The sequence below is a fragment of the Herpailurus yagouaroundi genome, unplaced genomic scaffold (genome assembly GCF_014898765.1).
Source record: "Herpailurus yagouaroundi ecotype Mexico unplaced genomic scaffold, PumYag 77, whole genome shotgun sequence".
Classification (NCBI taxonomy): Eukaryota; Metazoa; Chordata; class Mammalia; order Carnivora; family Felidae; genus Herpailurus; species Herpailurus yagouaroundi.
In genome coordinates this window covers 33,015,469-33,029,762 of record NW_024412388.1, presented here as the reverse complement: position 1 = coordinate 33,029,762, position 14,294 = coordinate 33,015,469, and the positions used below count along the sequence as shown (strand labels likewise).

Sequence of the window (14,294 nt, the reverse complement as noted above, 5' to 3'; positions counted from 1 at the left end):
TGTGTGTGTGTGTGTGTGTGTGTGTGTGTGTGTGTGTGTGTGTGTGTCTGTGTGTGTGTGTGAGAGAGAGAGAGAGAGAGAGAGAGAGAGAGAGATTGAGAGAGAGAGAGAGAGAGATAGATACTGGGCTTGCTTTCTATAGTTGCACCTAAACAACTTACTGCAGCAGGAAAGAGAATCTAGTGGTTTTCTGTTAAGCCAGGCATCGAGATTTACAATAATGTAAAACTAAAGGAACTCATCTAATTTTATTTGTTTATTGAGAGAAAATATTTCTTATGTTAACATTTAGTTGGGTTTATAATTGTTTTCTTTAAGTTAATGAAAAATGTGTTTTAATATACAACATGCTAATTATTAGTAGATACATCAGCACAAACAGTTCCTTGACTCTCCAATTTTTAAGACTGCAAAAGTGTTCTAAGATCAGTTTGAGAACTGTTCTATACTTTGTTCTGGCTGGTGATTACATAAGTAGCTCACTTTGTAATAAATTAGTAATTTGTGCACTTTACTCTATGTATGTGTTACATTTTAATAAAAAATGTTTATCCTTCTTCCAGATAAGATTTTGTCCAAGATTTCTGACTTGAGTGATAGGTAACTGAGCATGGACAGGACAGAGTGATTGGCTAAGAAAATTACCATAGGATGCTTGTAATTTGTTGGGCTAGGAGCCTATAAGGTTGATTTTTTTTTTTTTAATGAAATTTATATTGGAAGTATTTACCAGAAAAATCTTTGCCAGAGTTTCCTTTATTCCCTCTTAGTTTTTCTTATATTCTTTTCCCTATTTAGTTCCTAGGCATGTATTGTTCCTAGCTGATGTTGAATGAGGAACAGTTTGGTTTTGCCTTAAGTATAGAGGCATACATGCCCAGTTTTTTATATATTTGGCCTCTTGGCAAATATTTGTAGCATTTAGCATGACTCCATTTTTAGCACAAACAGAAGGATGGTGATAGGTCAATTGGTTATTAAGTTAGCAAATATTTATTAACTGTATACTGGTAGAAAGCACTATGTTGGTTATGATTACTTATTGGGGACTTAAGGAGCTAACAGTCTAATAGTGGATAAAAATTTGATAAAAATTAGTTATACCATACAGCTAAATGTATTGTGCCCATGGAAATAGCATAGAAAGGAAAGTTGGTAGTAGCATCTGAAGAGAACCTTGAATTATACTTAGGCTAGTTAACTTTTAAAAAATCTCATTTTTATTGGTTTCTAATTAAAAATTATATTACTTATTTTAAACAAACTTGAGCATTGTAAAAATATCAGTGATAAGTCTTCAGGAATACCCAGCCACCTGCCAATTAACCATTGTTAACAGCTTGATTTATAGACCTTAACATCTAATGTTTATATTAGCATCTTGTTATTTTTTTTTTTAATTTTTTTTTTCAACATTTATTTATTTTTGGGACAGAGAGAGACAGAGCATGAACGGGGGAGGGGCAGAGAGAGAGGGAGACACAGAATCGGAAACAGGCTCCAGGCTCCGAGCCATCAGCCCAGAGCCTGACGCGGGGCTCGAACTCACTGACCGTGAGATCGTGACCTGGCTGAAGTCGGACGCTTAACCGACTGCGCCACCCAGGCGCCCCAGCATCTTGTTATTTTTAATTAGGGGGTTTTTTTTGTTTGTTTGTTTGTTTTAGTGTTTATTTTTGAGACAGAGAGAGACAGAGCATGAGTGAGGGAGGGGCAGAGAGAGAGGGAGACACAGAATCCGAAGCAGGCCCTGGGCTCTGAGCTGTCAGCACAGAGCCTGACATGGGGCTTGAACTCCCGTACCATGAGATCATGACCTGAGCCAAAGTCGGAAGCTTAACCGACTGAGCCACCCAGGCACCCCTTCATCTTGTTATTTTTAAAAATTAGATCACATACCTATGAGTTTGCAAATGTATTAGACTGTTGAGTTTCCACTTTTCAATAATACAACCACCATGATGCCTGTGATTTTTAAGAATTCCTTTTTTGTGTTTTTTTGATGCCTAAGATTTTTTTTTTTTTTTTTTTAGAGAGCATGTGCCCATGCACGCACATGAGTGGAAAAGGGTCAGAGAGAGGGGAAGAGAGAGAATTCCAAGCAGGCTCTGTGCTAACAGCCCCAACATGGGGCTCAGTCACACAAAATGTGGCATCATGACCTGAGCTGAGATCAGGAGTCGGACGCTTAAATGACTGAGCCACCCAGGCACCCTGATGCCTAAGATTTTGACAGAAGAGAATAACAGTTTTGTTTAAGGCTTGAGTAAAAATAAATGTATGCATTGTAGAAATATTTAACAGTAAAAATCGACAATCCCCTTATTGAATGTTGATGAACTATACCTGAAAATATATCAAATTTATGTACTTCTAGATAGGATATGCTTTTCAGTTTGAGAGTAAATTATTTATATTTAATGGTGAACATGGAGTTAGCAATGAAGAGCATGGAGTGGGGTAGGTAAGCAGCAAAGGAAAGACTGCTAACATTTTATCCTCCTGCCATATACCAGCCTAATTGTATTTTTGTAGAGTTGCTTAAAAAGTACTCTTTTCAGTGGGAACTACTTACGCAAATGTTTTTTTCTTTTCTAGGTAACATTGTACAACACTGATCAGGATGGTAGTGATAGCCCACGCAGTAGCCTTAACAACAGTCTCTCAGATCAGAGTTTGGCATCTGTTAATTTGAACAGTGTTGGAAGTGTGCATAATTATACACCGGTAAGTCTTGATGAAGTTAACATCTTTGTTAAGTACTCCTTTAGTGCTTAAAACTAAACCAGATATCATTGAAGTGCAAATAAAAAGTGAAAATGTGTATTTTTCACAATCAATTCATTAGCTTAGATAAGTAGAGCAGATTCCTACCTTGACAGTGTATTAATTGGTACTTATATTTTACCAGGTTAGATACAAATATATGGTTGTACGATGTTTTATTATTTTGGTCTACTTTATCTGTTCTGTGTCCAAATGAAAAGTAATTGAAATAGGAAAACAAAATTGTACTTCAGTCTAGCAAAGCTATACTTGATGATACTTTACAGTCCTTGGTAAAAGAGTTTAGAAGATGTACATATCACCTTGTTTTCCAGCTGTAGGTCTGAGAGGGGGATTCTACAAACCACAAAGGTTAGGATGACTTGGTACCCAGTTGTTAAGCAGCCTTATATTTTTAATTTTAGTCTGGAAAACAAAGCTATGCTATTAAGGGACCTGTGTGTGCTGATTTTGTTACCTATAATAAGAACATGACCCTTGTGTTATTTGATACCTCTTTTCAAATCGTCTGGCAACTGTCCTCCCTAGAAGATAGAACAGAGCCCAAGAGCCATATACTACGCTGTTCTTTGGTTTAAATTTGGTCTCACTAGTTCAGTCCCTATCCCAGACTGAGTAAATAGGCAAAACCTTATACAGGATAAAGATACACAGGGGTGGGTGGAACCTTAAATAAGAAAATAACTCCAGGGAAACCAAACTGAAAGGGCAGAATTAAAATTCACATTGAATGTAAAAAAACAAAAGGTGGCTCTGCAAAACTGTTTTCAGTGCTCTGGGGAAAAAAATATTCTTTCAGAATGCAGAAGTAACATAATGGAATAACAGTTATGTAAAAGAAGGTACTAGATCTGGAGAATTGAGAATTATAGGTGTCCCCGAAGAAGCAGCTAGAATAGTTAGTATAGAAGCAGTTTTCAGAAGAAATAGAGATTATAAAAGGGTTACTGAGCTGTAGGAAAAGTTAATGGGGAAAAACCTATACCTAGACACATCATGACACATTTTAAAATTTCAAAAGTAATCATATAAATACTCTGGTAGAAGAAATAAGATATTCAAAGAAACACAAATCATACTTCTGGAATGCTAAGTATCAGAGGATAATGGAATACTTCATGTAGAGTTTTGAGGGAATAGGTTTGGATTATGTCCAGCTAAATTTGCATTCATGTGTGAACTCGAGAGAGAGACCTTCTTTGATATATGGAGCTTAAAAAGCATCCTACCTTTGTTTTCATGTACCCTTCCTAAAAAACATTACTTTGCTGATCAAGAGATGAACTAAATTAAAGCATTCAGTAATGATGAAATCACGATATAAAAGGATTGGTTGGCGCATTGAAGCAAACTAAGCAAAGATTTGATGATTTTAAGTTACTTTTAAAATAATGTGAATGTAGGAAATCTTGACAGCAAACAGAATCAAAGAACACAGAGTATGGTATCAGAAAATAAAAGGAAAGGAAAAAATTAAATTTGTAGAACTAGGTGACAGAAGAAAGAACAAACCTATCTGTGTACACGTAGGAGGGTTAAACTTCGCTGTGAAAAGCCAGACATTGTAGACCACTCTTATTTATTTATTTTTTTAATGTTTATTTATTTTGAGAGAGAGAAATAGAGAGCAATCAGGGGAGGGACAGAGAGGGAGGGAGACAGAGAAACCTAAGCAGGCTCCATAGTGCCCTTGCAGAGCCGGATGCAGAGCTCCAACTCACGACCAATGAGATCATGACCTAAGGTGAAATTAGGAGTCGGATGCTTAACTCACTGGGCCACCTGGGTGCCCCTAGACTGCTCTTTTTCACTTAACAAGACACCAAGTGGTCATCAAACACTTCTTAAGCAATAGTATAGCACCAGCTGCTGGTTGGGCTTGTCACAGGTGTATAGATTGAGCCTGTAATGACACAGTGAGCCCAGATGCACTGGGACAGTGTTACTACTTATGTATAAGCCAGATCAGTATGGTGTCAGCTCTCCACATCCCACAGGATGATTCCAAACTAGGGGAGCCAGGTGTGACAGACTTCACAAGTGGTGGGTCACTGTAGTGCAGGAACACATTCCATACTGCAACTAAGCAGTTGTATAACTTGCAGCTGTACCCTAAGAGGGTAAAGTAGAAAGTCCCCTGCCTCGCTGGAAATAGGGAGGCAGATGAGAAACTGTCTCGTGGCAACTTCCTGCAAGGTAGAGAGGGGGATGAGAAACTGCCCCATGGCTGCCTCCCACAAAATAGGAAGGCAGATGAGAAATGGATGAGAACTTGCTCCTCATAAGACCACTCACATTCCGTGTTCCAGGATAATCGCCACAGCTTAGGTCATCCTGCCATTGAGCCTTGCCTCCATGGCCTGTGTAGAGATGTGTAATGTTGCCAATGTGTCAGTGCCAGTACCACCCCTTGATAAAATCTTTAAGAGATACAGATGATCATTTTTTATTTTATTTCTAGTTGTGCTGCCTTCAACGATAACTCTTATTTTTTAGGTAGTTATGCCTTTTTTTTTTTTTTCTTTGCGTAGCTCAAAGCCAGGCTGTATTTGTTTTTCTCAGAATCTTCTTTACCTGTTACCTTTCGTTTCTTATTTCCCCTTGGTTTCATTTGAAACAATTTTCTCTAGAAATGGAGAGTTAGGTGTATTGAAGCTCCTTGCTGCTTTGGGCAGTGCCATACAACCTGACTCACAGTATTTGAGTTTAAATACTTAAAGATTAATTGAATAAATGAATGAGAAATGCTAGTAATACCCTAATAGAGTGGAGTTGGAGACGAAATTGCTTCAAAAGAATCAAGATGAAGATTTTACAGAAACTGGAAGGGTTCCAGGCCTGGCTCATCATTTATTAGTGTGATCTTGGGAAGGTCATTGAACTTCTTTCAACTCTTTCCCCTCTTTTATGAGATGTGGTGGTTGGGTTAGATTTCTGTGGTTCTTTAAAATCCAAGTTAACAATTTTGTGGTCTTGTCCTTTATGTGTACCCAACTTAACAGAGAATGGGAAAGCCAAAGACAGGGACAATATTCAAATAGTTTCATTCCTGTATTGTATGTAACAAACCAATTCTGATGTATAGAGCTACTAAATTAGTGGTATTTTCTTTTAATGTTAGGTGACAAACCATCCAGAACCGGTCTCTCAGTCATTAACTCCTCAACAGCAGCCACAGTACAACCTTCCCGAACGAGACAAACAACTACTTTTCTCAGAGTATAATTTTGAAGATCTCAGTGCCTCATTTCGGAGCCTTTATAAGTCAGTTTTTGAGCAGTCACTTAGTCAACAAGGTGAGTTTGTTTTCTTGGGGATGGGGGTTTTATTGAAGTGTAATTGACATACTTATCCTATTAGTTTCAGGTGGACTTTTTTAAATACCTTTTTTGTAAAGTAAAGTTTTTTAAAAATTTAATTTATTTTTTAAATTTACATCCAAGTTAGCATATAGTGCAACAGTGATTTCAGGAGTAGATTCCTTTTTTTTTTTTTCTAATGTTTATTTATTTTTGAGAGAGAGACAGAGCATGAGTGGGGGAGGGGCAGAGAGAGAGGGAGACACAGAATCCGAAGCAGGCTCCAGGCTCCGATCTGTCAGCACAGAGCTCAGTGTGGGGCTCAAACTCACAAACCGTGAGATCATGACCTGAGCTGAAGTCGGACGATTAACCGACTGAGCCACACAGGCGCCCCCAGGAGTAGATTCCTTAATGCCCCTACCCATTTAGTCCATCCCCCCCACACAACCCCTCTGTTTGTTCTCCATATTTAAGAGTCTCTTATGTTTTGTCCCCCTCCCTGTTTTTTTAATTATTTTTGCTTCCCTTCCTTTATGTTCATCTGTTTTCAAAAAAAAAAAATTTTTTTTTTAACGTTTATTTATTTTTGAGACCGAGAGAGACAGAGCATGAATGGGGGAGGGCAGAGAGAGGGAGACACAGAATCTGAAACAGGCTCCAGGCTCTGAGCTGTCAGCACAGAGCCCGACACGGGGCTCAAACTCACGGACTACGAGATCATGACCTGAGCCAAAATTGGCCGCTTAACCGACTGAGCCACCCAGGTGCCCCTGTTCATCTGTTTTGTATCTTAAAGTCCTCATATGAGTGAAGTCATATGATATTGTTGTAAAGGAAATTTTTATTGAAAAATCTTTTTAAGGCTTATTTTCACATAGCAGCTGTTACATTTCTTTAATGGTTGAACAGTATCATCATGATCAAACTGAATATTCTTTGTGCCTTTACTGTGCCCGGTGTGTATTTATATAATAGCACAAGAATGCAGATCAATTTCATCTTGCATACTTACTTCACTTCCTAGTGGTGTCCTGGAGGAGTGCTGTGTGAAGAGTTCTGACACTGCATCTGTGCCCTGTGGGGGAGGCTGCCATGGTTAATTAGCATCTGGCATGTGAAGTGTTTGAGTGGTAAATGTTGCACTACAGGAATAGATGTGCCTTGCCTTTCTGTACCGTTATTAGCAAAGAGATAGCTGTTGGAATATGGTAGCACCAAGTCTGTAATTTAATGTGTGGCACTTATAAGTGAACACTATAGGATCACCATTTTATACAACACACTTAAATCATATTTTAGCAATAAAAGTGATTTTGGTTGAGATGCTCTGTTGGCATCTCAGTCAAATGCTAGATTGTTCTGTTATGTGTTACTATCCTTTAGCTGCTGGTTTAATTTTAGTCAGAGTCATGTGATAGGATCAAGATGTTGCATTGTCCTTCCTCCATAAAATACTAGAAATTGTTGGGAACTCTGCTATTAAAGTACTTCCTAATTGCTTCGTTTGACAAATTATTTCTGCCCCAACTCAGAGAGTGTACCTGTTCACAGCAGTGAATAAAATAGACAAAAATCCCTGTGTTTATAGTTTACATTTTAATGATTATCATTGTCAGATACTATGAAAGTTAGTTATATGCATCAATGAATATCAGTAACTTGTACAGGAAGTTGGTTTTTCTGGTTAAGGTAAGATTCATGTATTTTTCTCAAGTTTTCTTTTAAATTTTCTTTCCAGAAAAGTGCAAAAGGGACTAATACAAAATTTTGCTAGCAGATCAGCTGTGGTGATCATATTAGAAAAATACTGGTTTTGCCCTGCGTCGGGCTCTGTGCAGACAGCTCGGAGCCTGGAGCCTGCTTCAGATGATGTGTCTCTCTCTCTTTTCCTCCCCTGCTCACACTCTATCTGTCTCTCTCAAAAATACATAAACATTAAAAAAAGAGAAATACTGGCTTTGAAATAGCAATGGCAAGAATTTCTGAAACCCCTAATGATATTTCATCACACTAAATTTTTTTTTTTAAAACAATTTGGGATTGAAAATGGAATAGATCATATCTGGGTTCCCTTTTAAAATGGTAAGATGTTATTGGAAATAGATAATGAAGTAACTGCTTTCTTTTATGTGACTGTAATAACCTTGTAGATTCCCTGTAAATAACAGTTCTTTCCAGGGCCAAGGCAAGAACTTAACTCTTCCGTGTATAAAATCTTAATTTATTAGGTTTTGAGGTTATCTTACAATGTACTCTGATGCAATTTTGCTATTAAAAAAAAATTTAGTTTATTTTTTGAGAGAGAGAAAGAGCAGGGGAGGGGCAGAGAGAGAAGGAGAGAGAGAGAATCCCAAGCAGGCTCCCCACTGTCAGCACAGAACACACTGCAGGGCTCGAACCCATGAACCGTGAGGTCATGACCTGAGCTGAATTGAGAGTCGGATGCTTAACCGACTGAGCCACCCAGGTGCCTCTAATGTAATTTTACTATTAATGGGGAGTATGAGAATAATATCACTTTTGTTTAAAAGGTTTGATTCTTTTACTGACTGGCACTACGCTTCAAGATTTTATTTTTCACTTAATAAAATTTTTTTTGTGTTTGGTTCAGTAAAATGTGTTATGTGCCATCCTTTGGGATCTGAAAGTAGCGTAGTCATGTAGAACAAAATATTGGAGTAAGATTTCTTAAAATGAATGTCTACCTGCAAACCAAAAGTACATTATTTTTAACATTAGGTGCTTCTGGTCTAATCATCATTATCATCATAGCAGCTAACATTTACTGAGCTTATCCGCACCCTGCACTTGCACCATGGCATTTAATCCTCACGATTCTGTGAAATAGATACATCATACCCATCTATAAGTGAGGTAATGGTGGCTTGCAGAGGTTAATAACTTTTCAAAGTTACCAAGCGTGCAGATGGCAGTACAGAGACTTGAATCCTTACTTTCCGGTGCTGTAAATTATGCAGTCTTAGTCCCTAAAGTGTACATGTCTCAAGAATACTCCATAAGCCAAATGAAGAAGCAGTGGAGGTGGCTGTTTTGTTTCTCTTAGTTTTAAGAATTCTGGCTGCCTTTGACTTAAGAGTTTTTGGAGTAGTCAAAGAGTTCAGAAATAACAGGGCCTTATTTTCCTCTCCACCTCTGTCAAAGCCTTTGGTCTTCAGGCCTGTAGAGAACCATCCTGGATGTAACCCAACACCTTTCCCACTTTTCCCCTAACATTTACTCAGTCTTTCCAGACTTTGTCTCAGATACTGCCTTTTTAAGGGAAAAAAAAATTTTTTTGCATTTATTTAGTTTTGAGAGACAGAGACAGAGCACACATGGGGGAGGGGCAGAGAGAGAAGGAGACACAGAATCCAAAGCAGGCTCCAGGCTCAGACCTGTCAGCACAGAGCCCGATGTGGGGCTTGAACCCATGAACCGTGGGATCATGACCTAAGCTGAAGTCGGATGCTTAACCAGTGGAGCCAACCAGGCGCCTCTCAGATACTGCCTTTTTAAGGACAGCTTTTCCATATCCCAGCCCTTTCCTAACTGAATAGGCAAGAGGCAGAATTCCTGTGTGCCTTCTGTATACTTCTGCCTTAGTACCTACGTTATTGGACATAACCTCCTTGAGTGTCTGTCCTTCTTCTAGGCCATGGGCTACTTGAGGGCAGAGCCTGGTGTTTCTTAACTCTTCTCAGTGATTCCAGAGTCTGGTGTTCAGTGGATGTTCCATCAACACTTTTTAAACCGAACTGGCATTATTTCCTGAGGATGTGTACCTCTGCTCTGTAAACGTCTGTTTATTTTGTAAACGTCTGCCACAAAATAACAACTGAAATCTGACCCTGAATGCTCTTGCTTCTCTGACTGTGTCTAGGTTTGATGACCATCCCTTCTGAATCTTCCCAGCAGTCCCACACCTCGTGTCCATATCAGCACTCTCCTAGCAACACAGTGAGCTCTCATCCCCACAGCAACCAGAGCAACCTGTCCAACAATCATGGCAGTGGCCTCAGCACCACGGGCAGTAATTCAGTCGCACAGGTCTCACTGCCTCACTCCCAGATGCATACACAGCCGTCTCCACACCCATCCCATCGACCACATGGTTTACCACAGCATCCACAGCGTCCCCAGCACCCGGCATCGCACCCGCAGCAACATAGCCAGCTCCAGCCCCCTCACCCCCAGCACCCCTCTCCACATCAACACGTACAGCACCATCCGAACCATCAACATCAGCCGTTAACACATCAGGCGCCGCCACCCCCACAACAGGTATCCTGTAATTCTGGTAAGTTGGTGTCTCCTGACTTGTGTTTGGCTAACTGTGAATTAGGATATGTTCTTTGTTATCTGGGGCTTATATATATTTACTACCAAAACTTCTCTCTTCTCCTTTTGTGTTTCCTTGCTGTAATCCTGTAGTTGTAACTCACTGAATCCATACATTGTATCAGATTTTTGTGATTAAAATTTATCATCACATCGTAGGCAGACTCAGTAACCTTGTAGGTTTTGGTTTTAACTCTTGTTTGTTCTTCTGGAAAATAAGTGTTTTTGTGATCATTTGAAAGAAGAATGGGATGCATAGTCTGTCTACAATCTATTGTGATTCAGTGTGGTATAGAAGAAAGAGTATAGATTTGTGTCAGAAAAACGTGTATTTGAGTCCTCACTATGGCTCTTATGATCTTTCGTGTGTTTCTCTTAGTCTTATTATTTTCTCATCTATAAATATGGAACTAAAGTACCCTGATATACGGTGTTGTTATGAGGGTTGCATTGAGAATACAAATAGGAAATGCCTCGTCAGGTACCTAGCCTTTAAGTATTCAGAGAATGTTCCCACTCTTCCTTTCTTCGCTTATTCCTGCCAAGTATCTCATTTTAGAACGATAGATTGCAAAGGAAGAAGACATTCTTCACGTTCTCATTTTTAAAAAATCTATTGCTCTTAAGATAGGTCTTGATAGTTTCTGGTGACATGCTTAATTGACATTGCTTATAGACCAGGCATCTCTCTGTACTGCAGCACTCCCAAGGGGTGCCACAGACATAGACTACAAGGTGATTGGGGCCCTTTGGAGCTGTGCCAGAGTACAGATCCTTCCCTCAGCTTGCCTGGCTGCCCACTTAACATCTAAATCACTGATGAGATTTTTATCCTGGAGGGACAATTTCTAAGTGCTGGCCAGTGCTAGTTCTTACCAATTAGAAATTGATCATTATTTCAGGCAATTAAAAATCTGTTGAGGGGGAAGTAACCTTTAGATAGTGTATACTGTCTCTTATATTCTGACTTTGCTATAAAGCTTAAGTTTTTCTGAAATGGTTTCCTTTTTTACAAAGTAGAAAAAATATAATTTTGGGGGGGGAGAATTAAGGTACAGAAATGCATATCAGAGTACTTGAAACTTAGTTTCTTTTCATAATTTATTTTGTTTTCCCAGTTAATAACTAAGTAGGTTCTAGAATAAAGTTGAAAATTGGGTATAGTTCTTTCCTTGATGGAAGATCTCCTAAAACACCTTAAAATTATTTTTAAGTTTATGCCTAGAAAAAAAAGTATAAATATAGGCCTCTTTTGTAACTGTTAGTGTTAGTCACTATTGCCCACCTTTAAAAAAATTTTTTTTATTGAACTTGTAATTCATGCGCCATGTTACATTAGTTTTAGATGTACAACACAGTGATTCAACAACTCTACATGTTATGCTCTGTCCACAAGTATAGCTACCATCTGTCACTATACAATGCTGTTAAAATACCTACCACTGACTGTATTTCTTACACTGTACCTTTCATACCTGTGACTTGTGTCATAAAATTAGAAGCCTGTACCTCCTACTCCTCTTCACCCATTTGGCACCCCCAACCTGTTTGTTCTGTGTCTTCAGATTCCACATATAAGTGAGATCTTAATGATATTTGACTTCTCTGACTTTCTTCACTTACACTTGCCTACCTTTTAATGTCAGTGCACTCTTCAGAAAGTTAAGCTTGTTCTTAATGATTTTTTTAAAGACACTTTAAAAAAATTATTGTATTTTATTTTAGAGAGCGCTAGTGGGGGAAAAGGGCAGAGAGTGAGGGATGGGAAGAGAATGAAAATCTTAACCAGGCTCTACACCCAGCATGGAGCCTGATGGGGGGCTTGATTCCATGACCCTGGGATCATACCCTGAGGTGAAATCAAGAGTCAAATGTTCAACTGAGCCACCCAGGCACCTCGTTTTTAATATGATTTTAAGGATTGACTAATGATTGTAGAGATTTGATATCAGTAGAAGTCTGATGCTCTGGTCTTTCTTTCTATTAAATCTAATGATTGCTAGGGCAGAAAAAAGTACTATTACAGCTGAAAACACTCCATCATGTGGTCTTAGTCGCCTGTTATTATATCAGCAGTTGCTTGCAGGAGAAGGAAAGTAGCTGTTCACCTGGAGCTGTTAGGAATAATCATTTTGGCTGTGATAATAATCTCTTTGAATTAAAAATTTGTCATTCATAAGATTCATAAGATGCTAAGCAGGTTGTCTTAAATAGGGAAGGAATGGAAGAAACTAATAGTTGTTTGAGTTCCCACTATGTGGTAGGCAATTTAGATACATCATCTCATATTATCTTCCCAATTCAAGTATGAATTACCACATTTAGTAGATAGGAAAGTGTAACTCAAAAAAATTAAGTAGTTTGCTTGAGATCAGAGCTAATAAGTGGTAGAATTGGAATTTATATTGTGGCTTGTCAGGACTTCAAAGATTGTAACACCAGTAATTCCAAAAGGACTAAAATCAGTAACCATTTACTGATTTGTAGAGTTTGTTTGCCTAGCCACTCTCTTGCAGAGATTGCTTTGTGTTGCCAAGTCAGCATTTATTATAGGTTATGGACTTGAAAAAAAATTTTTTTTTTTCAATGTTTATTTATTTTTGGGACAGAGAGAGACAGAGCATGAACGGGCGAGGGGCAGAGAGAGAGGGAGACACAGAATCGGAAACAGGCTCCAGGCTCCGAGCCATCAGCCCAGAGCCTGATGCGGGGCTCGAACTCACGGACCGCGAGATCGTGACCTGGCTGAAGTCGGACGCTTAACCGACTGCGCCACCCAGGCGCCCCTATAGGTTATGGACTTGAAAGTCTGATGGACTTGAATGTTTGTGCCTCAGGGCATTATTTTTCCCCAACAAATTTCTCGCTAAATTAAGAGTTGCCTAAGGGCAGAGTCACATTGTCTCTGGTTCATTGTTTATTTGAAACAGAAGTCCATAATTGGCAGATTTTTGTAAACCAAGTAACCAGTAGTTGATAGAGAGTTATCCGTGTTACGGCAAAAAAATTCCTTTTTACTAGTTCTTACCTTTATCCACCCAGGGATGATTCTGATAACAGAATAATTCGTGCAGCAGTCACTGAAGGGAGGATTTTCTTCCTCTACTCAGTACTGCTTCATTGAGGGTAGTTCTTGCCCCATGCCCCTGAGTAGTGATCACTTTGCTGACATACAGACTGTGGAGTCTTAACCCTCCTGATGATGTCACATCAGAGCGCACTGTTCCTGACTAGAAATGCCCTGGTTTGGATTCATCAGCATTTCTTAGAGAGGTCTCCACCCTTTCTTTTGCTACTTTGCCAGGAGGACTGTATTAAGACATTTCTCTCTCCTAAGGTTGCCTTGTAAGAAATTTGTCTACTTGCTATACAATCTCATTTACCTCCCTTAAGTCACTTAAGTCAGTGCTCTAAGTTATACTGTGTTGCTTCTAAATGGGAACCTACCTCTGAGTTACAAAGAACATATCTCTTAATGTCATAACAAGACAGGAAAATGAACTTCATATAGTGGCGAGGGCAGATGTATTATTGATTTATATGACTTGTAGTGCCTGGCCATTCATTTGTACTGTACAAATGTAAAGAGCACTAACCAAGTTTGACATTTTAAGGTGATAGGGCTATTTGTGAGCTGTCAGACTAGAGCTTAGAAGCACCAGGTTCAAGTTTTGGATTCATCATGGTGACGTTGCTAAGTTATGCCATCTCTCTGGGTTCATTTTCTTTTTATTTATGGAACGAAGAGTAATAAGACCCCTCTTCCTGTTTCATAGAGATGACTGCCCCCAGCAATACATGATATTAATGTGTACAAATCCATTTGTAAAACTGGATAGGAATCTGCCAGTGTCAGGAATAAGCCCA

The 14,294-nt window shown here is 39.0% G+C and overlaps 1 protein-coding gene and 1 long non-coding RNA gene across 9 annotated transcripts in view; both read left to right on the top strand.

The window, feature by feature from the left end:
- The window catches only part of FOXJ3 (forkhead box J3), a 153,630-nt gene that overhangs the window by 119,742 nt on the left and 19,594 nt on the right, over positions 1-14,294 (top strand). For all 8 annotated transcript variants that reach the window (XM_040469838.1, XM_040469839.1, XM_040469840.1 and 5 more), the window contains 3 exons: positions 2,599-2,727; positions 5,909-6,083; positions 9,970-10,386. In XM_040469838.1, the coding sequence (XP_040325772.1) occupies positions 2,599-2,727; positions 5,909-6,083; positions 9,970-10,386 (721 nt within the window). The remainder of the gene's footprint in view (positions 1-2,598; positions 2,728-5,908; positions 6,084-9,969; positions 10,387-14,294) is intronic.
- Positions 12,255-14,131, top strand: LOC121026951 (uncharacterized). The gene is made up of 2 exons (XR_005788512.1): positions 12,255-12,980; positions 13,220-14,131. It is a non-coding gene; the product is annotated as an uncharacterized LOC121026951 (long non-coding RNA).